Consider the following 25,472-nt stretch of genomic DNA (forward strand, 5'->3'; position numbering starts at 1 on the left):
GTGAAAAGACGGTAGAAATATGATGATTAACCACTTTTACCATTAACGTGAAGGTGAAAAGTCCGCTTAGCCCATCTAAAGCCCTTGCCTTGTGACTTTCTGTGTCTCACTCTGCTCGTTTCCGCTGAGCAATGGCGCGGAGTGATTTAGACCTTGGCGCTCTAAACGACGCGTTTAGCTCCGCTCAAATTTCCAAACTCGAAGAGCCGACTGGTCCGAGCTACACAAACGACGACGGCGATGCCGGTGGTTTGCAAGTCACGTGCTTCAGTGAGGTCGTCAACGAAACCGCCTTCCACCTCCAAATCATCCGCCTTCCCAAGCAGGTTCGTCTTCCATCCACATCTCTCCACTTGTTTGTTCAATTTAATGCTGAATTGAACTGCCCAAGTCAAAATTTGGGCAACAAAATTAGTTTATTTTTTTTCCTTTTGCTTAGAAAAATGTAGGGTGAATTTTGAACAAATTATGAATTCGGTAAAAATTTCTCATTAATTGGACTGTAATTATATGCAAGGATTGATAGCAACTTTGCAAAATTGGTGTTGATTCTTTATTTTGTTTAGAAAAATCTAGATGATTATTTTCAGATGTGGTTAAATAATTTTCCGAAGTTTGAAACTTTGATCAACTTCTGAATTGGGTAAATCTTTTCCATTAATTTGAGTGTAGATATATGCATGGATCAGTTCGCAACTCTGCAAAAATTGGGGATTTTTATTTCTGCTTAGAAAAATGTAGGCGATTATTTGCACGTGTTGTTAAATGATTCTCAGAAGTTTGAAACTCTGAACAAAATCTGAATTGGGTAAAAATTTCTGGTTATTACGAGTGTAGATCTATGCATGGATTGGTTGCAACTCTGCAAAAATTGGGCATTTGTATGCAGCAGCACCTATGAGACCTGTAAGTTGGTAATTTTGTGTTAAATTTCTTCTAAAATTAATCTCTCTTTACACTTGTGAATTCTGACTTCTTTGTGCTGCTTTGGATTACATTTTTTAACTACAATCATTACAATTGATGCCACAGAATACAGTGGGTGTTACATCCATACTTGGAGGGGCTTCTGATAATACAGGGTCGGGCATTGCTCGAAGATTAGGTAGATTATCAATTTTGTTCAGATAAGTTTGGGTCTGTCATCGTCTTTTTATTTTTGTAGTTTTTTTCCGCCTCCTCCATCGTCTGACATGCTGTTATTTTCAGTGTTAAAGACTGGACTTAACATAATCCTGGCTTGCAACATTCCTAAGAATAGTCCCATGCTTGAGGTCTGTACCCTCTGTCTTGAACACATGGAGAAACACACATGAACATAAGACTATCTGATGTCTTTTTCTTTGTCGTTTGCATATACGCAGGAATGGATTGTTCGTGTTTGCACATTTTGTTAGCTATTTTCACTGGATCATTTGCCCCTTATTTTTGTGATTTCAGGCAGATGCTGAAAAATTGTTGGTTCAGAAGCTAATCAATCTTGGGTACACAAGGCCAAGGTCCGGAGTATTGTCATCATAGCTGGGGACTTTTGATCCTGCTGGGTATGAGGAATGATTTCTAAGTCTGGTTACCGCTGTCAAGTGTCGTTGGAACCCTTACTAGTCTGATTATAGTCGTAAAGTTGACACTTTTCTCACGCTATGTTGTGCTTATGTGCGTATCAGTTGGGGGGCGACCAGTTCTGTCGGTTTTAGATTTTTTTTTATTGATTGCAAAGTATTTCCAGAAAGGAAGCCATAGTTTATGAGTTTCTGATGTTTATGATTAAGAAGAATCCAACTTCCAACCAGAGACTTGTACGTTTTCATTGCCAACTTTTTGTATTGTTGATTGTAGAAATTGATGACTTGCATGGTGATGGCGATGGCGATGACGATGGCGATGGTTTATCTCGTACTCATTCTTTCTCACCCTATTCCTTCCACTACCAGAAATTTGTATTTAGATTACACTGGATAGGCATCCAGACTTATGTTACCGATGCCTTTTGAATTCATAATTCAGCTCATGCTGTGCAAGCAGCCCTCGTAGGAACAAGAGACGTGATGACTGTGGGTTGCCATCAATCCCACATCACTAACTTGGGGTAAGGAAAGGAGGTGACATGCTTTATATGTGCACATGACAAAACCGTGCGGATTTCTTATCACTTTCTTTCCCATCCTCGTATGCTAAGTAATTAAACGTGCCATTAATCCAATCCAATTTTAGATGTCAAATGAGGCGATAGGGAGATTAGGGACAAATGCACTAACTAGAAAGATGCCATTAATTCTACCATTTGTCGGGATTGAAATTGATAAGTTTCTTTATTTTCAGAGGCAATGTAGGACATTAACGAAAGACATTCTCTATGTTTTGTAAGAAATGGAGACTACTTGGGAGGCTCTTTTTTTTTTTTTTTTTTTGACACGATATGATAATCTACACTAAATTCATCTAAATTTCGGGAGGGAGACGAGGTTTTTGTTTGTAAAGAAAGAAGGATGAGCAACGGAGGGTGGTTAGCAAAAATACACTTAATATGAATTATATTGAATCACTCTCTTTCTTTATCGGTATTCAAAGTGTATGAAGCTATTCAGTAGTTTTCTTTATAATGAAATCGGAAAACGAAGAGATTGAACAACGAATTTATTAAATTTAATACATTATAGAGAGACGAAAAGACATATTTCGTGCAACATGCAGCAAGCTCATTGCATGCTCGTACTCCCTTCTCTAATGACATTATATATAGGTTACCTCCTCTAATGACATTATATAGGTTAGCCTCTACATTTGTTAATCCATTTCAATTTTATTGCCATGTCTTGTTATTCCTTTCAACAAAATGGTTAGATATTCATATTCAACTCCAACTCATTACGCTCTAAAACTTGGGTCGTTTTCATTGCTTAACAAATCTTCGGCGGACAAATACGAGACGGGAGAATTTGACGCTGAAGGATACAAATGGTTAAACCCTCATTATATCTTCTGCTAGCGTTTGAGTTTAAGAACATCTTCTGCAAACTTATGTTTCAATTTCACTGTTTGGCATTAGTTCTATGACATTTTTTTGGTAATGCAAGAATGTGTTTTTTATATTACGTGCTGTGTAAGCTGGTAATTTTTTTTTGCCATACTGTGTGTTTCCTCCCAGGAAACTAGTGCTCTACCCGAATGGAAACAAGAAGAAAAATGCGGAAGGCTACATCTCTGTTTACTTGGAAATGGTTGGAGCTGACTCTCTTCAGACTGTATGCGAAGTTTATGTTGATTTCAGGCTCTTTTTGCTTGATCTGAATAAAGGCATGTTCCTGGTTCTTCAAGGTACATTATATCTACTTCAAAACCTAATTCCCATCAAGTGATCATGTTCTTTGACAAAAAAAAAAAAAAAAAAGAAAACAAAGAAAAATCAAGTGATCATATTCATAGACCCGAAATTTTTCTTGTTAAATTGCAATGCTCTCTACTCATTTCCTGATCATTATTTTTTTTCTTTTCATGTTCCATAGATGCCAATAAAAAGGAAAAATGCTTCCATGGGATGATGATGCGTTATTCGGGATTTGATAAGCTTATCTTTTATCATTTACCGATGCTTCCAACGGTTATGTCATTAATGATTCCTGCGTGATTTGTGCTGAGGTCTTTGTTTGCAAAGAAAAAAGAGATGGCAAAATAGAGTCTATATCGACGATCAAGGATGCTGTCATCTACAAGCATGTTTGGAAGGTTGAGAACTTTTCAAAGTTAGGTGATGACCTCTACAAATCAGAACCCTTCACTGTCGGAGAACGGAAATAGTATCTCTGCCTGGACTTTTATATTAATACCTTAAGATATATTCAAAATTTTAATCCACTATATAATCTCTTATCGCTCATCTTGTTGCAGGAAGATAGTGCTCTATCCCAAGGCAAAATGGCGCTGGATTGCGTACTCATATTTCTCTTCACTTGGAATTGGATGATCCGGAAAAATATCCTGGTTGCAAAGTGTTTGCAGAGTTTTCCCTGCGCATTGTCGATCAAATGCATGCCAAACATGAGAGCTTTAAAGGTAAAGATTGACCTATTTTAGTGTTTACTTTGTTCATCCTTTATAACATGTGGGTTTATTCTGTGCAGCTAATATGGTTCAGCTCCTCGACTACCAGTTGGGGTTGGCCTTAGCTTTATTTCACTGGACACTCCCGATAATTCAGATAGAGGGTTTTCGGTGAAGGATTCTTGCATAACGGAGGCCGTTGTCACAATCCGTGGAACTGCAACAGCACTGTAGTCGGCACGTCGTATGTTAATTTTGCTATTTCTAAAATGATGTTACGAATGAAGGGACAAATGTTTGATTTGCTAAAAAGATGTTTTGATTAAAGGCCATGTTAGTCCATGAAATTGTAAAAGCACATGTCTAGATGTGGCTTATCAAACCCCAGTTCTGAAGTCCTTGTTCACCAAATGACTTGTTATTGAAGAGTATTTTGATTACTTTTGTGAAATGAAAGGCCATTTTCTTCTTTTAAGAGTGTTGAATATAACAAAAACAAAAATAAAACATCTGTCACTCAGTAGCATCTTAGTGGTTAGCATAAAAAACTTGAGTAATGCTCGTTAAATTAAATTTGTAGACTAAATTTACAAACTAAATGATGTGTTATCAATAAAAAATAAGTACGTTAATCAACACTTGAGTATAAAAAACTTGAGTAATGCTCGGTAGACTAAATTTGTAGACTAAATTTACAAACTAAATGATGTGTCACCAATAAGAAATAAACACGTCAATCAACACTTGAGTAATAATCCAATCATCAATTTCCATATCATTTAGTTCACAAAATTTTGTCTATAAATTTAGTCTCCTTAGCATTACCCAAAAAACTTTGTTTGGATTATGATATTTGGTAATAGAAAGCAACATTAATAGCTATTCAGTGCAAAGAGGGTAAAGGTGATTTACTATGGGATATAATTAAGTTCTTGTTGAGAATTTGATTAACAACGCGTTATGCACAAGCATGTTTGGAAGGTTGAGAACTTGTCCAAGTGAGATGCATATGCTGGGTGCTACTACTCGGAAGTATTCACTGCTGAAGACTTGAGGTGGTATATTTGATGATAAGGTATTTAACTCTCGAAAATTCATTTACCATCTTATCAAAACCTTTTTTAGAAAATGTTGTTAATCTTACTCGAGCGTCAAATCTCTTATCCTCCTATCATAATAGAGCTAAATCACCTTTGTTAATTTTTTTCTTCAATGTGTATAAAACCGTTGTTTTAATTAAAGTAGGATGTTCATGTCTTGAAATGTAATCTTATTCTTCATGTGATGGCTGTTGCAGGAAGCTACTGCTCTATCCTAAGGGAAATCAGAAAGGAAAGGGTACTCATATTTCTATCTCCACTCGGAAATGGATGATCTAAAGGAACCGGTTAAAACCCTCTCTCTTCTCTTATAAAAGTGGCTTGAGCCATCTTTCGTGGAAATCTGTTAAAACAACTTGAGGGTGATTGTTATTTTGGCCTGTTGAACAATTAGGCTCATTAAATCTTCTACATAGGTTCATTGACTCCTAGGTTCAAATTTTCGGGAATTTAATTTATTTATTTTATTAATCTTAGAGTTACAAAGTTTGATTTTTCATAATTAGTCATTAAAAATCCGTATTGGGTCACTCTTAGTGTTTTCGAATAGAGCTTGATCGTACAAACGTGTAAGCGAAAACTGTGTGCAAATCAGAGTTATTGAAATGTAATTTGTTGTTGATTGTGAGTTGTTTGGTAGTTGTCTAGAACGCTATGTCTCCCTACTAGATAATGCCATGAGAATTTTTGGAAGTCATTGCAAATACAAATTTTTGTAGATTAACAAAATGGTGAACTACAATTGGCTTAATCCCTTCACAGGGTACATTGGCAGTCTAACCCTATGATTAGGTGTAGCTGTAAACACGAAAATTCTGTAACGAATGAAACGAGAACATGTGTACAAAGTAGATTTGTATTTATTTGAATTTGTAGGTTACAATCTATGTTTACAATTTTCCTCTGATTCAGTCTTCAAATTTGATGTAGATGCGTAGGTTGCTGATCCAAGGGTCGCGATGACTTGATCTCGGACGAACGATAGAACAATTACTTCAAGTTTTGAGCTTGAAACAATGCGTGGATAGTCTTCACCTCAAAGTTGCTGCAAATGTGGAGTTGATGTAGGACTTCGTTGATTCAAGGGCTTTGACAACTTGATCTTGAATCAAACGTCGTTACAAGTTTTGAACTTGCAACAAAGTCTTGAAAGAATCTGCATAAGTGCTTGTTGATTCTTCAAGGGAATGCTTCGGCTTTGGTTGAAAGAAAGCTTCGACTTTGGTTGTGCGTTCTTTGAAGAGAGCTTTGACAACGTATTAGTCTTCAAAGACTTTGGATGGATTTGGCTTTGATTTGTGTCTTGATACATCCATGGGAGAATTTAGGCATGTTTTGTGTCTTGTTTTCAGCCACTTTCCCTTACTTGGCCGAAATCTATAGGCCTTGTTGCCTATTTTGTGAGCAATCTTCAATTCTTGCTTGTTTTATGAATATGTTTTAGCTTGCTTTCCGGTTTTGGGAGCAATTTGGGCCCCTTGCCAATTTTAAGGAGAGAATCCCCCCTTTTGCCGAATTTCGGGGAAGTTTTGAGCTTCCTTTGCTTGATTTGTGTCATATGTTATTGATGACTTGTCTATTTGTGATGAGTCATATGCTACGTGGAGCTTTGTGATGCATCATTTTTATGCAATGAAATTTACATGTCTACAGTAGCTACAAAATAAAATAAAAGGTTTTTACGCTGTTGAATTATTAGTTTATTTTTATCATGTCTCCAGATCAAAGTGTGACAACTTTAATAGTATTAGAACTTAAGTGTTAAGTTCTCGTACCTCTACCCTAAGGTGACAACTATGAGTTAAAGAAAAAAAAAGGAGAAAAGCAAAAAGAAAAAGTTGACAACAAAGCAAAAAGAGAAAGTTAAAGAAAAGAAGAAAAAGTTGAAGTTGGCTTCCAATATTTCTCAATAGGGATGAGGATTCTTTCCGAATTTTTTTATGAAGATCTTAGAGATTTTCAAATCTTTTCAGTTCATTATATATTCTGCGGTCAGCTATCGTTAGGTACTATTTGTGTTCAATTTTATATAAAAAAATTTAAAATGATTTTTGACCGCACGATGTACGATGAATGGATAGGAATCCTCACAAAGAGGATCCGGATGAGATTCAAATCCCCTAAATGGAGCTGCAAACCAGTCCCTAAATCTATTATCGCAACAGCACTGAGAAGAACCTTTTCATATTCTTCTAGATATCTGGCTCAGTGCCTCGGGTTCTAGTTATGTTGCTAATTCAAAGTTACAAATTTTCATTTTAATGGCCATCAATATTGCCTCATTGTGCTTGGGAAGCAAGATTTGAGTGCTTTGTATTGGAATTTGAAGAAAGACCTTTGTGTGGTTAGAAGATTAAGGTATACTCGTCTTCCTTTATACAATCTTTTCACATTCAAATTTACCAAATCCAAGGTATCCAGTGTATGAAGCTATTGAGTACAGTATAGAGAGATGAAAAGACACATATCGTCCAATCTGCAGCAAGCTTGTTGTATGGTGAGATTTTTGAAACATGGAGTGGTACGTCACATATCATCATACAATTGGAGAGAAGTTTTTTATTTATTTATTTTTTTAAAGTGTAATGACATGTGACATACCACACTATTCGGGGCACACTGAAATTTTTTTCATTGGATGCTCGTACTTCCTCCTCTAATGGCATTATATATATAGGTAAGCTCCTCTTGAAGCAAAAGACAACTGTTTAGCCTTAACAGTTTGTTAATCAATTCCAATTTTATTGCCATGGCTTGTAATCCCTTTCGACAAAATGGTTAGATACCTTATCTGCTGTATATTAGCGTTTTTCAGATTTCAGGATATTGTTATATGCCAGAGATGCCTGATATACACTTTCATCAACACTATTTTGTTTCAGGGTTTTCAACATCGTATTCAGATTCAGCTCCAACTCATTACACTCTAAAAATCGGGTCATTTTCATGGCTAACCGAAATTTTTGCGGACAAATATGAGTCGGGTGGATTTGAAGCTGGAGGATACAAATGGTAACTCTCCAATTATATCATCTGCTAAAGTTTTAGTTTAACATCATCTTGTTCAAACTTATGTTTCACACTCACTGTCAGACATCATCTTGTTCAAACTTATGTTTCACACTCACATATTAAAGTTTTAGTTTAATATCATCTGTAATGCAATGATGTGTTTTCGTGTATCATGTGCTGTGTAAGCTGGTTAAAATAAAAATGTTAGCCATACGCCCCATACTGTATGTTTGCTCCCAGGAAACTAGTGCTCTACCCGAATGGGAACAAGAAGAAAAATGTGGAAGGCCACATCTCTGTTTACTTGGAAATGGTTGGAGCTGATTCACTTCAGACGGGATGCGAAGTATATGTTGATTTCAGGTTCTTTTTGCTTGATCAGAATAAAGGCACGTTCCTGGTTCTTCAAGGTACATTATACCAACTTAAAAAGTTAATTCTCATCAGGTGAACATATTCATAGACTGGCAATTTTTCTTGTTTGCAAATTGCAATGCTCACTGCTCATTTGCTGATATTATTTTTTACCCTACATCTTCCATAGATGCCAATAAAAAGGAACTATGTTTCCATGGGATGATGCGTTATTTGGGATTTGATAAACTTATCACTCTTAAATCGTTTACTGATGCTTCCAATGGATATGTCATTGATGATTCCTGTGTGATTGGAGCTGAGGTCTTTGTTTGTAATGAAAGAAGAGCTGGCAAAGGAGAGTCAATATCGATGATCGAGGTTGGTGTTATGTGCAAGCATGTTTGGAAGGTTGAGAACTTTTCAAAGTTGAGTGCTGACTGCTGCGAATCAGAACCATTCACTGCCGGAGAACGAAAATGGTATCTCTTCTAGGCCCTTTATATTAATGCCCTTAATAAGAGAAGTTTTAATTTTTAATCCACAGTATAATCTCGTATCAGTCATCTTGTTTTACCCGCATGATAATAGACTACTAATCACCCTTGTTAGCTAAAGTCAATTTTCCTCCAAAAAAAAGCATATGGTTTTTGAGTTTCAAACTATATATGCAATTTTAACTACACAACTTTCGCACTAGATGTGGTTGATCGCTGTAAAACATGTTGAATTTTTGCTTCCAATGTAGGACTTTGCTCTTTTAATTCAAACCCAAAGATGTGAGGTGAATAGGGTCCCATCCCAATTAACGAGAGACATGTAATAAAAAGTCATCATATTCTTCCAATGTTGCAGGAAGATACTGCTCTATCCCGAGGGAAATGGCGATGGAAGGGGTACTCATATTTCTCTTTTCTTGGAATTGGATGATCCGGAAAAAGTTACTGATTCCAAAGTATTTGCAGAGTTTTCCCTGCGCATTGTAGATCAAATGCATGCCAAACATGAGTGGTTTATAGGTAAAGATTGTCCTATTTCAGTGTTTAATTGTATGAATCCTTCATAACATCAGGGTGTATTATGTGCAGCTAACAACTGGTTCAGTAACTCAACTCGGGATTGGGGTTGGTCTACGTTCCTTAAACTGGAAACCTTCAATCAGGCACACAAGGGGTTTCTGTCGAACGATACTTGCATAGTGGAGGCAGAGGTCACTATCCATGGAATTGCGGAAGGACTATAGTCAGCTTGTATTTGGTTTCGGATATTGTGAAAATGATGTTAATTGACTTGTGAATACGAGTGTGGTTCTGGATCTCCGATATGGTTTGTCCTAAAAGTGGCGTTCTGTAGAACCCTAGAGCTGCAATCCTTTCCACCAAATGATTTGTGATTGAAGTGTATCTTGATTGGACCTGTTTTCTTAAAAAATCTGTCCTGTGGGACATATGTCGAGTCTTGACCAGTCATTTTAAAGTAGCTTATCTTGTGTTTAGCTAAAAACTTTGTTTGGTTAGTCTAACCTTAACTTGTTTGACAATGCTACACCGTAAACATTGTTCCTTTGCATAAGAACTAAAATTGCAGAATGTGTTTCGAAGCACCCACAAGCAAGTGATGGAAACCTTTTCAACGAAACAAAGGCAACCCGTTTGAAGCAAAGCATAACAATTCAATCTTTAAAGGTTTCATGTTAGGAATAACACCTTTAACTTTTCCTTGTAAAGGCGGGAAAAAATATTTGATTCTAGAACTGAAAACCGGCTGATTTATCTGTAATCGATTATTGGAAAATTAAGTTTATTAACATGACCAGTCTTAACTTCGATGACCAAGATGGTAAGATACTCCATCTGTTTGCCTGGGTGTGTTGGAGTTGAAAGCAGTAACTAATGTACAAATTTATTTCAGGGATTTTGAGAACAATTTCGGATGCACCACCAACTCATTACACAGTAAAATCTAGTTGGGTTCATTGCTCTCCAAAAATTCACTGGAGAAATATGAATCCAGGGACTTAGAAGTCTCAGTTTCTAAGAACAAATTCTTACTATTTCTTTTTTCATTAACTTTCCATCAATTACTAGTATTTTCTTCTTATTTGAGCTGCTTAATTTATAATAGTATAATTTGTTGTTTTGCTGCAGGAAACTGGTTTTCTATCCAAACGGAAACAAGAACATGAATGTGAAAGAACCTCTCCCTACTTGGTAATGCCAGGAACAAATGTCCCCCAGATTTCTTCGGAAGTGTATGCTGTTTTCAGGTTGTTTTTGCTCAGAACAACAGCCACTACTTTGTTTTTCAAGGTACTATTTCTTTCATTCAATTCAAACAATCAACAAGCTTATAGTTCTCATATTTGCTAAGCATCGTCTCATTTTCTTGTATGTTTTCCTCGTGCATTTCTTAGAACAAAAGGAAAGGCGCTTTCATGGGATGAAACTCGATTCGGGGTTCGATCAATTTCTCTCCCACAAAGCTTTCACTGAAGCTTCCAATGGATTCCTCATTGATGACACCTGTGTGTTTGGAGCGGAGGTCTTTGTTTCTAAAGAGCGAAGCACAGGCAAAGGACAATGTCTATCAATGTGGTAAAGGATCCTGTTATGTACAAGAATACTTGGAGGATTGACAACTTCTCAAGGCTAGACGCCGAATCCTACAACTCAAAAGTATTTACTGCCGGAGACCTGAAATGGTATATAACCCTAAACTTGTTAGACTTCGCTCCCTCTGTAATAAATTTCTCTCAAAGACATCGGAAACTTAAGCACAGTTTAACTAGGAAATTGTTATTAGCACTCCAAAAATCTCATTTGGCACTCCAAACTTTCCATAATTAGAAAGAAAAATACCATTTGTGAGGAGTGTAAAATGAGATTTTTGGAGTGCTAATAACAATTCCCTTTAACTAGAAGTTTTGCAAATGTTTTGGTTGTTTTGCAGGAAGATACAGCTCTATCCCAGGTTAAAAAGGCAATGGAGTTGGTGCCCATCTGGCTCTTTATTTGGCGTTAGCCGAACCAAAATCTCTTCCTCCTGGCTGTAAAATATATGCAGAGTTTAGCCTACGCTTCCTAGACCAGGTGCATGCCAGGCATCAGTTTGGTAAAGGTAAAGATTTACTTAATCCTATTGCTACATAATCATATGAGGAAATAAGGATATGAAAATGTTATAAACTTCAAAATTAAGGGTGTTTGCCGTCCCCTTATGAAATTCACCCCATGAACGACGACGACGCTCGAGTTCTTCGTGGCGTTTGAATCTTGATGGCATACGATACAACGTGGTGATGCTTACTATTGAACTTGAGTTCAGTGGAAAGTCGGTTGATAATTTATGCTTGTAACCCACTGAAAATGTTCACAATTTTTGGTTGGTTGTTGCCAAAATGTTGACTCTTGTTGGGCTTCTAGTAGAAAGCAACTGAATGTTTTGAGTAACACTAAAAGGACGATAATACATAGACAGCAATTTAATCTGTTGTTTAGGGTCATTTAGTTCTAATTTTTATGAAAAGTTCGTAACGTCTTTGTGCGTTAGATTCCAAGATACTCGTAAACTTATAAAACTTTTGGTGCTTGTAGTAAATTACTGGTTCAGTGCCTCAAATTCGGAGTGGGGATGGTGGAGATTCATTACACTGCGATTTTTCAATCAGGTAGGCATGGGGTTTGTGTTGAAGGATACATGCTTTGTGGAAGCAGAGGTCATTGTCCATGGAATTACTAGTGCACTATAACCAAATAGTAAAACAGTAAAAAAATTCCTGCTATACTAGAAATTACCATTTGCCCGACGAACCAAATTTCATTGAGCAAAGCGCCTTTACTCAATGGAATAAAAACATTGGTCGGGCAAAACTGGTCAACGTTTTAGTTGTTTTTTTTTATCAAAGGCTTTTAGGTGATGTAAACATTTCGACGAGCAAAGTAAATTCATCAGACAAAATTTATGCGCCAAGGGAAATAAGTTGGCGCCTATTTTTATTACTTTTGCCTGACAGAACAACAATTCGCCGGTGAAGGTATCTTTACCCGACGAACCATGTTGTCGGACAAATCCAAATTCATTAAATATTTCATTAGTCAAGTCTCCTTTTTCTTGGTGACTTAGGGTTTAGAGTTTACATTTTGTCTGGAAATTTTCAAAATTCATTCACTTAAATTTTAAAAATTATGATTAAATTTAAAAAAATATGGATCGATAATCTTAGTTGGTTTTTTTTTTTTTTTAATTTTTTTTTTTTTTGTAGGCTTCTGTGTTGCAGAAGAAGGACGAGCATTTCGCCAATATCTCCTAACAACAACCTGACACGCCAATGGAGGAGTTGGCACCTGATCCAGAGGTGTTGCTACCGCTCAAAATTTACAGGTTAATAAATTAAAACACTAAACCTTTGGTGGGATTAGGATATGGACTAAAATGACATGGACTCAAAGATTTAAGTGGTTCACCCCTCAAAACTGGGCTACATCCAATGTGTTGCTCAAATTATATAGATTTTAAGACTGAAAATAGCGCTTGGCTAATATATGAACTCTTTCACCCTTCAGTCGTCCAACCCCAATACAGGAGGTTCCCACCCCTTTATATAGGCCCTCAATGAACCCCCCTCCCCCACAATCTTGGTCTTCCCAACTTGGCATTGAATGCGCCACCTACATAGCCTAGCATACTAACATATTTTCACCTATCAACTAGACATTTGGCGGTGAAGTGACATGTGTTTGGTCGAGAGTGCGTGTCCTTTCATAATGATGCGGGTCGAGCACCCTGCTCGGCCTTGGTTATCCAACCCCATCTCTTCGAGCGTTGAACTTTACGTCCCATCCTAGGTCTTTGGCACTAAATGTGATCCGTCATGTGGCCTTGTTGACTTCTGGGTAGGCATGTCCTTGGAGACTTGTGTCATAAAGCTATCAGCCTACCCACGTGCCCCTGGAGGTCAAAAAGTTCATTACATATCCTAGTCAAGCTGAACTTATAGGCGGTTGGCTTTAGTGCTTGGAAGTATCCTCTCCTAAACCCATTGAACCTTGGGCTTTTTGATCTCCCTTGGGCTTTATGTGGCTTCTTTCCCGACCTACACCATCATGTGAGCCTAAAAGTGCCCAACATTAACAAGTGTCTCTACAGTTACTGATGGACGGGGTTGGGCGGTAGAAAGGTAAAGAATTACGCAGCCTATGAGCGGGTTGGGTTTGGGACCTCAAGAGATCTTCTTCATCTAGCTTTCAGCTTCCAAGCACGACGTTTTCCAGATTGTAACAGTTGGAGATGGAGTTAGCGAGTCAATAGAAGAAGTTGCCAACGAGTGAGAAGAACCGCACATGAAAGAAGAAGCTTGGGAAGAAGCGGCACACGTCCCCGATCCTCTGATGACCTTCAGCCGCCATCCTACTAGCCACCCCACTGGTAGTTAGTTTAGAATATTTTACATACTGTTGCACGAATATTTCAGTTTTAATATAATTAAATATTGCCACTTAGTACTATAGTCTAGTATTATTTCTCTCACTTGTATGTGAGAGGTATTAGGTTCGATTCTCGTTAAAGGTGAATTTGAACCACATTATTGCTAGCATATTGTGAGGCTAAACCCACCCCTCTCTTTAGTGTAAATACTATCGTTTGTTAAAAAAAATATATATATATAATTAAAATTTTTTTTAATATTATATATATTTTTAGATTTGTAGATTAATATAATTAAAGCTAATTAATTAATCTAAATATGGTTTAAAAAAAATTAAACCTTTTGCCCAATGATACGTTCGTCGAGCATGTATTTTTTATTTATTTTAAAAATTGATTGCCCAATGACTAGTTTGTCGGGTACATTATCTTCATCAGGCTAAGTTGGTAAATGCACTTCAAGCGACAAAAATTAAAGTTTTGTCAAGCAAATGTTTGAGCGAAGGGTTTTGTGCGATGAACTTGGCCCGACGAATGTCCGTCAGGTAAAACCCTGGGCGACGAAATAGTGTTTGACCTGATGAAATCATTTCGTTTGAAAAGGGGTTTTTTTTTGTAGTGTTTAGGGGTGTAAAATAGGGAAGCAAAACTAATATACCGGAGATCAATAAACCAAGTTTCAAGGATAAGCTCCTTCTCTGTCTCAGTCAATTAACGAGTTAATATTTCCTGAGCAAAAACCAAAAAGGATAGCAGCTTTTTATTTTTCAACAGCAAACACAAATTCAACACTGTTGTTTCTAACCTCTTCATATCATGGGTAGCCTTAGCTTTGACCAAGCTGCAGGTAAGATGCGTCGTGTTCAAAACTGGTGCTGCTTCTATTAGAATTTAGGGACTAAAGTTGCATAACACTACAAATTCCAAAAATTGAGTCTTTGAAGGCCAAATTACTGGACAATGAGTGATATAGACAAAAGGAGAAAAGCAAAAAGAAAAAGTTAAAGCAAAAAAGAAAAAGTTGAAGTTGACTTCTAATACTCCACCTCAAGCTGATCAAGGAATTTGACTGTTTCAAGCTTGGATACAAGTCGATGAAATTGAGTCGTGGGTAGGGTCTTGGAGAGAACATCCGCAAGCTGATCATGGTTGCGAGGATGATGAGTTTGAATCGTTTGGGATTTAACTTTCTTTTGAATGTAATGGCAATCGACTTCGATATGCTTAGAGCATCTTCCAGAGAGATGTTAAATTTAAAACATCAAATTTAAATTTAATGGCTTATGTAACGATTTGACATCTTCATTTATTTTATATTTCTTTGTTATTATTTTAGTCTTGACATACTAAAAATTGACGCTTCCCTCCTCACTGCCAATTTTGACGGCATGGAGGCAATGTGCATTGGTGCTCTATTGTCACAGATAGGCCTGCGCACAGTACGGTTTGATTCGGGATAGAGGTGAAACCAAAACTGAAATCGAAAAAAGTTCTGGTACTGGTACGGTACTGTGTATGGGGGTGGAACCAAAGGTGTATGGAACCGTTTGGTACCAGTTCAGCTTCGGTATGACATGAGATAGTTTTGGTTTTGGGCTGCAATGACAGAAAATTCCCAGAAATTTCTGGTTGGATCTGGGATCAATGAGCTTCAAAATTCTCAGAACTTTCAATTGACAAAATGATGAACTATGATTGGCTTGATCGCTTCACAGTTTACGTAGGCAGTCTAACCCTATGGTTAGGTGCACAACAAAGTAAAATGAAAGGTTTCTACGCTGTTGAACTATTAGTTTGTTTTTTGTTATGCTTGGGGATTGGAGCGTGACAACTTTAATGATATCTGAACTTAGGTATGAAGTTCTCGTACCTTTTCATTGGAGAGAGGACTATTAGTGAAAGAAAAAAAGGAGAAAAACAAAAAGAAAAAGTTGACAGCGAAGCAAAAGGAAAAAGCTAAAGCATAAAAGAAAAAGTTGAAGTTGGCTTCCAATATTTCTCAACAGAGATGCAAAGAAGTGCCTAAATCCATTATCGCAACAGCAGTAACTGAGAACCTTTTCGTATTCTCCTTTTATCGCAAAGCAGTGCCTAGATTATAACTGGTTCAGTGCCTCAGGTTCAAGTTATGTTGCTAATCCAACGTTTCAAAATTTCATTTTAATGGACATGAATATTGCCTCATTGTGCTTGGGAAGAAAGGTTTGAGTGCTTTGTGTGGGAATTTGAAGAAAGACCTTTGTATGGTTTGAAGACTAAAGTATGTACGTGTCTTCCTTTATACAATCTTTTCACTTTCAATTTTTACCAAATTCAAGGTATGCACAATGTATGAAGCTATTGAGTACAGTATAGAGAGATGAAAAGACATATCTTGTCTAATGTGCAGCAAGCTCATTGCATGGAGAGATTTTTCACTATGCTAATGGTATGTCACATACACTTTGAGGAAAGTTTTTTCTTTTCTTCAAATGTATGCTGACATGTGGCGTACTATCCTTTGTTCGAGTACAGTAAAAAATCTCTCCATTGGATGGTCGTACTTCCTTCTTTAATGCAAAATCTCTCCCTAGCATTACTCTTATATATAGAAGCTCCTCTTGAAGCAAAAGATATCTCTTTAGCTTTAACAGTTTGTTAATCAATTTCAATTTTATTACCATGGCTTGTTATCCCTTTCAACAAAATGGTTAGATACTTTATCTGCTTTATATTACCGGTTTTCAGATTTCAGGATATTGTTGTATGTCATAGATGCCTGATATATGCTTGCATCAACATTATTTTGTTTTAGGGTTTTCGACATCATATTCAGATTCACCTCCAACTCATTACATTCTAAAAATCAGGTCGTTTTCATTGCTAACCAAAAATTTAGAGGACGAATATGAGTCGGGAGAATTTGAAGTTGGAGGATACAAATGGTAAATCCCTCATTATATCATCTACTAAAGTTTGAGTTTAATATCATCTTCTGCAAACTTATGTTTCACCCTCACTGTCTGACATTGTTCTATGACATTTTCTGTTTTTATAATGCAATTATGCGTTTCGTATTTCATGTTCTGTATAAGCGGGTAAAAAAAATGTTAGCCATACTGTATGTTTGCTCTCAGGAAACTAGTGCTCTACCCGAATGGAAACAAGAAGAAAAATGTGGAAGGCCATATCTCCGTTTACTTGGAAATGGTTGGAGCTAAGTCACTTCAGAATGGATGTGAAGTATATGTTGATTTCAGGTTCTTTTTGCTTGATCAGAATAAAGGCATGTTCCTGGTTATTCAAGGTACATTTTACCTACTTCAAAAGTTAATTCCCATCAAGTGGTCATATTTATAGACCGGAAAATTTTCTTGTTTGAAAATTGCAATGCTCCCTGCTCATTTTCTGATCATTATTTTTAACCTTGCTTATTCCATAGATGCCAATAAAAAGGAAAAATGTTTCCATGAGATGATGCTTTATTCGGGATTTGATAAGCTTATCACTCTTACATCGTTTACTAATCCTTCCAATGGATATGTCATTGATGATAATTGTGTGATTGGAGCTGAGGTCTTTGTTTGTAAGGAAAGAAGAGCTGGCAAAGGAGAGTCAATCTCGAAGATCAAGGATGCTGTTAAGTGCAAGCATGTTTGGAAGGTTGAGAACCTTTCAAAGTTAGGTACTGAATGCTGGAGAACGGAAATGGTATCTCTGCTAGGCCCTTTATATTAATACCCTCAATAAGACAATTTTTAATTTTTAATGCACTGTATAATCTCTTATCACTCATAGAGTCATAATTTCTTATCACTCATCCTGTTTTACCTGCATGATAACAAAAGGATATGATTTTTGAGTTTCAAACTATATATGCAATTTTAACTACCTAACTTTCGCACTAGATGTGGTTGATCATTGCAAAACTTGTTGAAATTTAGCTTCCCATGTAGGAGTTTGCGCTTTTAATTCAATCCCAAAGATGTGAGGTGAATTGGGTCCCATCCCAAATAACGACAGATGTAATAAAAAGTCATCATAGCCTTCCTAATGTTGCCGGAAGATAATTCTCTATCCCAAGGGAAAAAGCCTTGGAAAGGGTACTCATATTTCTCTTTACTTGGGATTGGATGATCCCGAAAAAATTCCTGGTTCCAAAGTATTTGCGGAGTATTCCCTGCGCATTGTAGATCAAATGCATGCCAGATATGAGTGCTTTAAAGGTAAAGATCCTATTCCAGTGTTTAATTGTATGCATCCTTCATAACATCAGTGTGTATTATGTGTAGTTAACGACTGCGACTGGTTCAGTACCTCAAATCCGAGTTGGGGCTGGTCTAAGTTCATTTCGGTGGACACTTTGAATCAGGCAGGCAACGGGTTTTTGGTGAAGGATGCTTGCATAGTGGAGGCAGAGGTCACTGTCCATGGAACTGCAACTGCACTGTAGTTGGCACGTCGTATGTTTTGCTAAAAACCTTGTCACTTTCCATGATGTTGTAAAAGCACCGTCTAGGTGTGGGTACACCATAGTGCTAAGATCCTTGTTCACCAAATGACTTGTGATTGAAGGGTATAATTAATTTTGGCTGAAGTTTGTGATTTTTGCAATTTGGAAGGCTGCTTTTCTTCTTTTTAAGTATGTTATGCGTTAAACATATTGAGCCATTGGCATGCACATTTTTTAACATTTAACCTCGTCGTGTGAGGTCAGTTAAGACTAATAAATAGGCAACCCTTGTAGATGATCACTGTGTATTTGGAGCGGACGTCTTTGTTTGTAAAAGAATGAAGAACAGGAAATGGAGTGTGTCTATCAATGGTCAAGAATGCATGCATGAGTTTAAAGAAGGTAAAAGATCGGCCTGGTACTCTTGAGTGTTTAGTTGTATATGATGCCGTATAACATGAGGGTTTATTTTTTCTGTGTAGATGATCACTGGTTTAGTGCCTTTATTCCGGATTGGGGCTGGTCTACGTTCCTTAAACTGGACAAATTCAATCAGGCAAGCAAGGGGTACCTCGTACCGCCGAGGTTTTCCCAAAAAAAAAAAAAAAAAAAGAAAAAGAAAAAAAAAAAAAAGAAAAAAAAAGAAAAAAAAAGAAAAAAAGGCAAGCAAGGGGTTTCTGGTGAAGGATACTTGCATAGTGGAGGTAGAGGTCACTGTCCATGTGATTGCGGAAGCACTATAGTCAGCTTGTATTGGGTTTCGGATATTGTTAAAATGATGTTAATCGACCTATGAATACGATTGAAGATTTGCGTCCATGCTGTTGGAGAAAAAAAATTAGAGTACACAACTCTAACACAAGTGTTGGAGAAACAACACAAGTAAACAAATTACTTGTATTACACACACAAAATATTACAACACACGAACTCTCAAAGACACTCTAGAAGTAATGACACTCACTTTCTAGAGACAAACTCTAGACCACTCACACTCCTCACAAGACTACTCCTAGTTCTCACTCTCACTTGGTTGGTTGCTTCTTCTAGGTCGGTTGGTTACTTGATTAACAACACATATGCATACATATTTATAGGCATGGTTGCCGACTTATGCCATCACTAGAGTTTTCTAGTGCATTGATCATACTAGGGCTGGAAAAAAATCCCAAAAATCCCAAACCAAACCGAAAAAATCCCGATCCCAAATCAAAAAAATCCCAAACCAAAATTCCCGAAAATTTCGGTATGTCATCCCGAACCAAACCGAAATTTTCGGTATGGGATTCGGGATTACATCTCCATTTTTTCGGTATTCCCATACCGAATAGAAATAAATATTATATATATATTATTTTTTAATTATAAGAGAATTATTTTTTAATTAATGGTATTGGTAGCCACTAGTGTGATTAATCTTTGTCTCAACTAAATAACTAATGTTTGTTTGTTCAATTTGTTTGTTTCTATATTCCAGTTGTCTCAACTAATGTGATTAATCTTTGGATATTAGTTTCCTGGATACCTAGCCACTAGTGTGATTAATCTTTGGCTTTGGATATTAGTTTCCTGCATACCTAGCCACTAGTGTGATTAATATGTGGATATTAGTTTCCTGCATACCTAGGCAAATCAAGGAAACAAAGGAGCAAAGACCATTATGCATGCATGAACATATCAGTATACATATATTGTATATATATACACGGACAAGGTGGGTACAGGGCATGCAATTAGTTGAGCTCAAATTTTTTTCTTTTGTTTTCGAGTACACAATATAGTTGTTCTTTCAGACATGGGCGCCGCCAAAATTTTCATTTAATTACAACTATGTGGAGGAGGAATCAAAGTTGGAATGTGGGGTGAGATGGCATTAGCCCAAAAACTTTGTGCACAAATGGGTAGTGGGTAGATTGAAACTTAATTTTAGCCCAAAAACATAATATGTCAAATTTTAGTCCAAAAGCCCAAAAACATTTCGGGATTCCCGATTTGTCCCGAAATCCCGAAATTATTTCGGGATTCCCGAAAATTTGGTTTGGGATTGGTATTGAATTTGGGATTCCCAAAAAATTCGGTTTGGGAATCGGGACAAGGGTTTCGGTATGGGATCCCATACCGAACCACCCCTAGATCATACGCACACATTTTTCCACCGACATATGGCTTTGCATAATAGCCACAAAAGTTGCTAGAACTTTCTAGCTTAATGTGCATGCATGCCGACTTAACATGCAGACTAATCTAGTTCATTTGCAGCTGCCCACCGACATTAGCTTGCTAGAATATTCTATCATTTTCAAGCATGCACCAGCCATCTTCAATATTATATGCTAGAATCTTCTAGAACAATTTCACGCATGTTTGAACTAGAATAATCTAGTTCCTTTGTACCGACTGATCTTAATGGGTTGGTGTTGATCTTTAACATTCCCCCTCAACACCAGCTTATTCTTTTCTTCTCGCTGAGTCGACGCTTTATCTTGAACACCCATTTGCATGATATGGGTTTCACATCTCTTGGCCTTGCCACTGGATCCCAAATTTGATATTTTTTTAACGCAACGATCTCTTCTCCTAGCTTTACACCATTCAGAATTCTGTGATGCTTCTTTACGCATCTCAGCTTCAACTCCTTCTTCTACTATGGTTGCGTTGGCATATTTGGGATTTGGCTTCGATATTCTCGTTGACCTCCTTAGTTGTGATCATGGAGTTGATAGTTCCACTTCACTAGGTCTAACTTCTCTTGGTGGTTGATACACACCAGTTTGCCAAGGATTCTTAGGTACTTCTTGCTTGACATTGTCACCATCAAGCAATTCCTCAAGCTCATCTGGACTTGATTGGATTTAGGCAGATTGGTCTCCTATTTTCTCCTACAACATATCTTCAATCTCTTTCGAGTCAGGCAACGCTTCATTTTCTGAGCACCACCAAGAAGTTGCTTCAGCGTCCCATTCTTCATCCATAGCTAGATATGCTACGGCGTCCCAATCATTTTCACTTTTCTTCTTTGAGTTGGCGACGTTACTTTCTACAGGCTTTTTGAACCAAGAATCCTTTGCCATGTGGCTCTTCTTTCCACAATTGTAACACTTACCCTTAAACCTTTTATTATTCTGGGACTAACCACGGTTGCCATGATACTTCGAAGCTTCCCCTGGCTGAGAACTCCCTCCTCTTTGACGACCTTTTGCCTTATCACCATTTGTTTTAGATCCTCCACCAGCATGCTGCTTAAGCTGCCTTTACTTTCAGTGTAGAGTGCTTCCTTCTCACCTCTGAAAGAGACCCCTCCCATTTGCTTTGCCAAAGCTTCTAGATCAGCAAGCAAATTCTCAAACACAACAAGTAATGGTTGGTTCAGCCATCCTTGTATAGAGATAACGAAGCCTCGATATTCGGTCTCAATCCATGGATAATTATTCTTTTTATCCTAGATTCTACAATGGCAGCACTAGGATCTAATTTAGAAATTTCACGGCAAATAGACTTTACCTTGTGGAAATATTCGACAATCGTCATGTCTCGTTGGGCCACTGATGACAACTCGTTCGTAAGAAGCTGTAGTCTTGTATCGTTCCTCTTTGAAAAGAGTGTAGCGAAGGTGTCCCAAGAATCGTGAGAAGTAAAGTACTTCACAAGATTATTCATTAGTCTTGTTCAGCTTATCGAAGCTCTGCTGACACGATGGGAGATCTTCAAGTTGTTGGAGCAATCAAGAAGTTGAACAACAAAAATTACAACACATGGGCGACGTGTATAGAGTCTTACCTACAAGGCCAAGATCTTTGGGATGTTGTCGGTGGTAATGAAGTTATGCAGCTGGAAGAAGACACCAACGGCACTTTGAGGAAGTGGAAGATCAAGGCAGGTAAGGCCATGTTTACCTAAAAAACTACAGTTGAAGATGACATGTTGGAGCACATACGGAAGGCCAAGACACCACACTCACTCACTTTCTAGAGACAAACTCTAGACCACTCACACTCCTCACAAGACTACTTTTAGTTCTCACTTTCACTTGGTTGGTTGCTTCTTCTTGGTTGGTTGGTTACTTGATTAACAACACACATGCATACATATTTATAGGCATGGTTGCTGACTTATGCCATCACTAGAGTTTTCTAGTGCATTGATCATGCACACACACTTTTCCACCGACATATGGCTTTGCATAATAGCCACAAAAGTTACTAGAACTTTCTAGGTTAATGTGCATGTATTCCGACTTAACATGCAGACTTGAACTAGAAAAATCTAGTTCATTTGCAACTACGCACCGACATTAGCTTGCTAGAATATTCTAGCATGTTCAAGCATGCACCAGTCATCTTTAATATTATATGCTACAATCTTCTAGAACAATCATTAGCTTGCTACAATCTTCTAGAACAATCATTAGCTTGCTAGAATATTCTAGCATATTCAAGCATGCACCCGTCATCTTTAATATTATATGCTAGAATCTTCTAGAACAATTTCATGCATGTTTGAACTAGAATAATCTAGTTCCTTTGTACCGACTGATCTTAATGGGTTGGTGTTGATCTTTAACACATGATATTACTAAAAGTGGCGTTCTATAGACCCTAAAGCTGCAGTCCTTTCCCACCAAATGACTTGTGATTGAAGTGCATTTTGACGGGACCTATTTTCTTCAATAATTTGTCATGTGAGAAATATGTCGAGTCTTGACCAATAAATTTCAAGTAGCATCAGTTGTGTTTAGCTAAAAACTTTGTTTGGCTAGTCTAATCTTAACTTGTTTGACAATGCTAAACCGTGGACATTTTTCTTTTTAATAAGATAAAAAATTGCAGAATACATGTTTGGAAGCACCCACAAGCAGGTGATGGATGCCTTTTCAATGAAACAAAGGCAACCCTTTTGAAGCAAAGTATAACAGTTCAATCTTTAAAAGGTTTCAAGTTAACACCTTTAACTTTTCCTTAATAAAAGCGGGAAATTTATTCTGCAACTGAAAAACCGGTTGAATTCTTTGTAATCGAATCATCAGAAAATTAAGTTTATTGACATGACCAGTCTTAATGTAACAACCTGTCCTCAGATATTAAGTTTTTTATTTTTTATTTTTTATTTTTTAAAATTCTAAAGCATGAATTTCCGAAAATGCTCTTTGAGGCAAAAGTGTTGACTTTTGTTGACCGCCTTGTCGTGTCATGTAAGATTCGTTTCCTTGGCGTATCCTTGTAGTACTTAGCGTTACAAACGCGTGAGCGCAAACATAAGGTAATTTGGAATTATAGCGAAGAAGTTATAAACGAACAACTACAAGGGCAAAATGGTCATTCGATTATTAATCTGGAAGGCTCCAGATTTGTTGGAGCATTGATTTGGGGTGCCACATGTGTGGCTATGATTGGACAAGGAAGAAGGAAATGAGAGAAATGAGGGAAATGAGGGAAGGGAGGAACTAGCCAAAATCGGAACCCTCTTCGACTCGCCGACTCGACCCAGCCGTATCTCCCTACTCCGACCACTGTTAACGACAGGACCGGTACCATCTTGTTCCTCACTTTAAACCCAGTCGAACCCTTACCTTTAATTCCACCTTTTAATCACCATATTTGAAGATTTGAGCATGAAAAACTCGATGCTCTCTGTGAACCCTAGAACAATGACCAGCCTTTGCGGCATCGATCACAGTGGCGTACCACCAGGGATTGGTAGCCCTCGCCCTCATGAGTTAGAATCGAGGTATTCGATCCCGGTGTCAAGGCACTTCGCATAGGTATCTTTGAGTCTTTTCAGAATAAAACCCTCTCATTTGTTCGTACCATTTGACACACCCGACCCTGATATCCTCCAAACACCAGGGTAGGCACGTGTTGGTTGACACCTGAAGGTGACGAAGCCATACTAACATGCATGAGAAGTAACTGTGGATGCAAATTTCTTCCTCCTTATTCTTGGACAAAATTGCACCTACAAAACAAATAACACCTTAGGTCAAGGCCAATAGCCTCACGCCCACAATGAATGGCGGGAGGGATTTGGCCGAAGAACCTTCGATGCCAAAGTTAGAATTTTGAGGAAAAAGTGTTTGGAGAATTTTGAGTATTTAGCAAGAGTGTAGACCTAGGTTTTTAGAGAAAATGGAGTAGAATATATAGGGCATGGCGGGCCTCTTTGGGGGAGAAGGTGGCCGGCCCTTTGTGGTGTTTTTGAGTGTATTTTGTAGTTAATTGGTAATTTAATTAGCCATTAATAGATTAATTACGTAATAAATCTATTAATTACCTAATTAACATAATTTAAAAGGAATGTTTTGGGGGGTTACCTTGTGGAGAAGATGGATGAAATAGGTTTTGAATAAATACCTATTTTGGGCATTTTTGACTTGATTGTGGGATGATTGTCCACTGCTCGTGTGTGGGAATTCCGGTGCTCCTCAAAGGTAATTTTGTTCTTTCTGCCTAAAAATCCACGTGTCGTCTCTTGATTATTTTTGTCTCCACAGTAACGAACATAAATAAAACTTATAAATTTAAATACAATGATTATGCATTTGTGGAACATGTTCAGAGTATACAACTAAACCGAGACACTAGAAAGGAACAATATAAAATTGAATGAATAAAGGAATGGGTCCTTCACTGAGAGGACTCGAAGTTGCCGATTCAGAAGTGCCTTGACGTAGGGATTATACGTCTCGATTCTAAGTCCTGAAAGGGGCACAAAACAAAACATGAGTGGACCAAGTTGATATATAAGTAGTACTAAAACAGTTATTCAACAAAGTACTAACCCCCAAAGTTTATGAAAACTCATATAGTATAATATGTAATAGTTTTTTTGAAAACCCTAGCATGCCATAAAACTTCATAAAACATATATCATATATAGTGCTTAATAATGTTATCATAATCCGCCAAAGTCACAAACCCATACCTAGCCGTAGCCATATATAAGTATCTCCTGGCCAAAGCCAAACATAAGTATCTTTCGCCCGTAGGCACATATAAGCACAGAAAATCATAAACATAATATTTCCAAAATATATCTCATTGGAGCTCATTAGCTCAAATGTCATATCATAAATCTTAATAACAGTTACTTGATAAAGCATGATATTTCATAAA

The 25,472-nt window shown here is 37.3% G+C and overlaps 4 protein-coding genes and 1 pseudogene across 10 annotated transcripts; all 5 read left to right on the top strand.

Moving 5' to 3' along the window:
• Positions 1–44: 44 nt before the first annotated feature.
• On the top strand, positions 45–1,861 carry LOC137738147 (proteasome assembly chaperone). The gene is made up of 5 exons (XM_068477778.2): positions 45–326; positions 838–906; positions 1,033–1,105; positions 1,210–1,274; positions 1,441–1,861. The coding sequence occupies exons 1-5, from the start codon at positions 132–134 to the stop codon at positions 1,519–1,521; spliced, it is 483 nt and encodes a 160-aa protein (XP_068333879.2). The 5' UTR covers positions 45–131; the 3' UTR covers positions 1,522–1,861.
• On the top strand, positions 1,840–4,510 carry LOC148691954 (uncharacterized). The gene is made up of 4 exons (XM_088682926.1): positions 1,840–2,089; positions 3,149–3,318; positions 3,507–4,053; positions 4,122–4,510. The coding sequence occupies exons 1-3, from the start codon at positions 2,049–2,051 to the stop codon at positions 3,626–3,628; spliced, it is 333 nt and encodes a 110-aa protein (XP_088539052.1). The 5' UTR covers positions 1,840–2,048; the 3' UTR covers positions 3,629–4,053; positions 4,122–4,510.
• Positions 4,511–7,298: 2,788 nt separating this feature from the next.
• LOC137738146 (MATH domain and coiled-coil domain-containing protein At3g58210) lies at positions 7,299–10,010 on the top strand. 6 transcript variants are annotated; one of them, XM_088682608.1, is made up of 8 exons: positions 7,299–7,499; positions 7,563–7,662; positions 7,819–7,918; positions 8,024–8,153; positions 8,394–8,563; positions 8,698–8,989; positions 9,363–9,526; positions 9,596–10,010. In XM_088682608.1, exons 3-8 carry the CDS (start codon positions 7,891–7,893, stop codon positions 9,748–9,750), a joined length of 939 nt encoding a protein of 312 aa, XP_088538734.1. In that variant the 5' UTR covers positions 7,299–7,499; positions 7,563–7,662; positions 7,819–7,890; the 3' UTR covers positions 9,751–10,010. The 6 variants fall into 6 exon arrangements, with proteins under 6 accessions (XP_088538734.1, XP_088538735.1, XP_088538736.1 ...); XM_088682609.1 differs by having other exon boundaries at positions 7,301–7,662; positions 9,363–9,403; positions 9,473–9,526; XM_088682610.1 differs by lacking the exon at positions 7,819–7,918 and adding an exon at positions 7,723–7,818 and having other exon boundaries at positions 7,302–7,499.
• Positions 10,011–10,315: 305 nt separating this feature from the next.
• On the top strand, positions 10,316–13,828 carry LOC137736222 (uncharacterized; annotated as a pseudogene). The gene is made up of 6 exons (XR_015955261.1): positions 10,316–10,362; positions 10,655–10,816; positions 10,921–11,208; positions 11,457–11,624; positions 12,101–12,174; positions 12,769–13,828. The product of XR_015955261.1 is annotated as an uncharacterized LOC137736222 (transcript).
• Positions 13,829–16,551: 2,723 nt separating this feature from the next.
• On the top strand, positions 16,552–18,524 carry LOC137738148 (uncharacterized). The gene is made up of 6 exons (XM_088682612.1): positions 16,552–16,620; positions 16,726–16,855; positions 17,048–17,217; positions 17,353–17,643; positions 17,972–18,136; positions 18,203–18,524. The coding sequence occupies exons 1-6, from the start codon at positions 16,593–16,595 to the stop codon at positions 18,361–18,363; spliced, it is 945 nt and encodes a 314-aa protein (XP_088538738.1). The 5' UTR covers positions 16,552–16,592; the 3' UTR covers positions 18,364–18,524.
• Positions 18,525–25,472: the final 6,948 nt, after the last annotated feature.

Source organism: Pyrus communis, chromosome 13 (assembly GCF_041283825.1).
Source record: "Pyrus communis isolate YQ-2024b chromosome 13, ASM4128382v1, whole genome shotgun sequence".
NCBI lineage: Eukaryota > Viridiplantae > Streptophyta > Magnoliopsida > Rosales > Rosaceae > Pyrus > Pyrus communis.

Coding starts and splice junctions, on each gene's coding strand:
- LOC137738147 (XM_068477778.2), top strand. CDS start 132: ATGGCGCGGAGTGATTTAGACCTTGGCGCTCTAAACGACGCGTTTAGC. Junction 907..1,032: donor CAGCAGCACCTATGAGACCT/GTAAGTTGGTAA, acceptor TTGATGCCACAG/AATACAGTGGGTGTTACATC. Junction 1,106..1,209: donor GGGCATTGCTCGAAGATTAG/GTAGATTATCAA, acceptor TGTTATTTTCAG/TGTTAAAGACTGGACTTAAC.
- LOC137738146 (XM_088682608.1), top strand. CDS start 7,891: ATGGCTTGTAATCCCTTTCGACAAAATG. Junction 8,154..8,393: donor GAAGCTGGAGGATACAAATG/GTAACTCTCCAA, acceptor GTTTGCTCCCAG/GAAACTAGTGCTCTACCCGA. Junction 9,527..9,595: donor CAAACATGAGTGGTTTATAG/GTAAAGATTGTC, acceptor TATTATGTGCAG/CTAACAACTGGTTCAGTAAC.
- LOC137738148 (XM_088682612.1), top strand. CDS start 16,593: ATGGCTTGTTATCCCTTTCAACAAAATG. Junction 16,856..17,047: donor GAAGTTGGAGGATACAAATG/GTAAATCCCTCA, acceptor GTTTGCTCTCAG/GAAACTAGTGCTCTACCCGA. Junction 17,218..17,352: donor CATGTTCCTGGTTATTCAAG/GTACATTTTACC, acceptor CTTATTCCATAG/ATGCCAATAAAAAGGAAAAA.
- LOC148691954 (XM_088682926.1), top strand. CDS start 2,049: ATGACTGTGGGTTGCCATCAATCCCACATCACTAACTTGGG. Junction 2,090..3,148: donor TCCCACATCACTAACTTGGG/GTAAGGAAAGGA, acceptor GTTTCCTCCCAG/GAAACTAGTGCTCTACCCGA. Junction 3,319..3,506: donor CATGTTCCTGGTTCTTCAAG/GTACATTATATC, acceptor CATGTTCCATAG/ATGCCAATAAAAAGGAAAAA.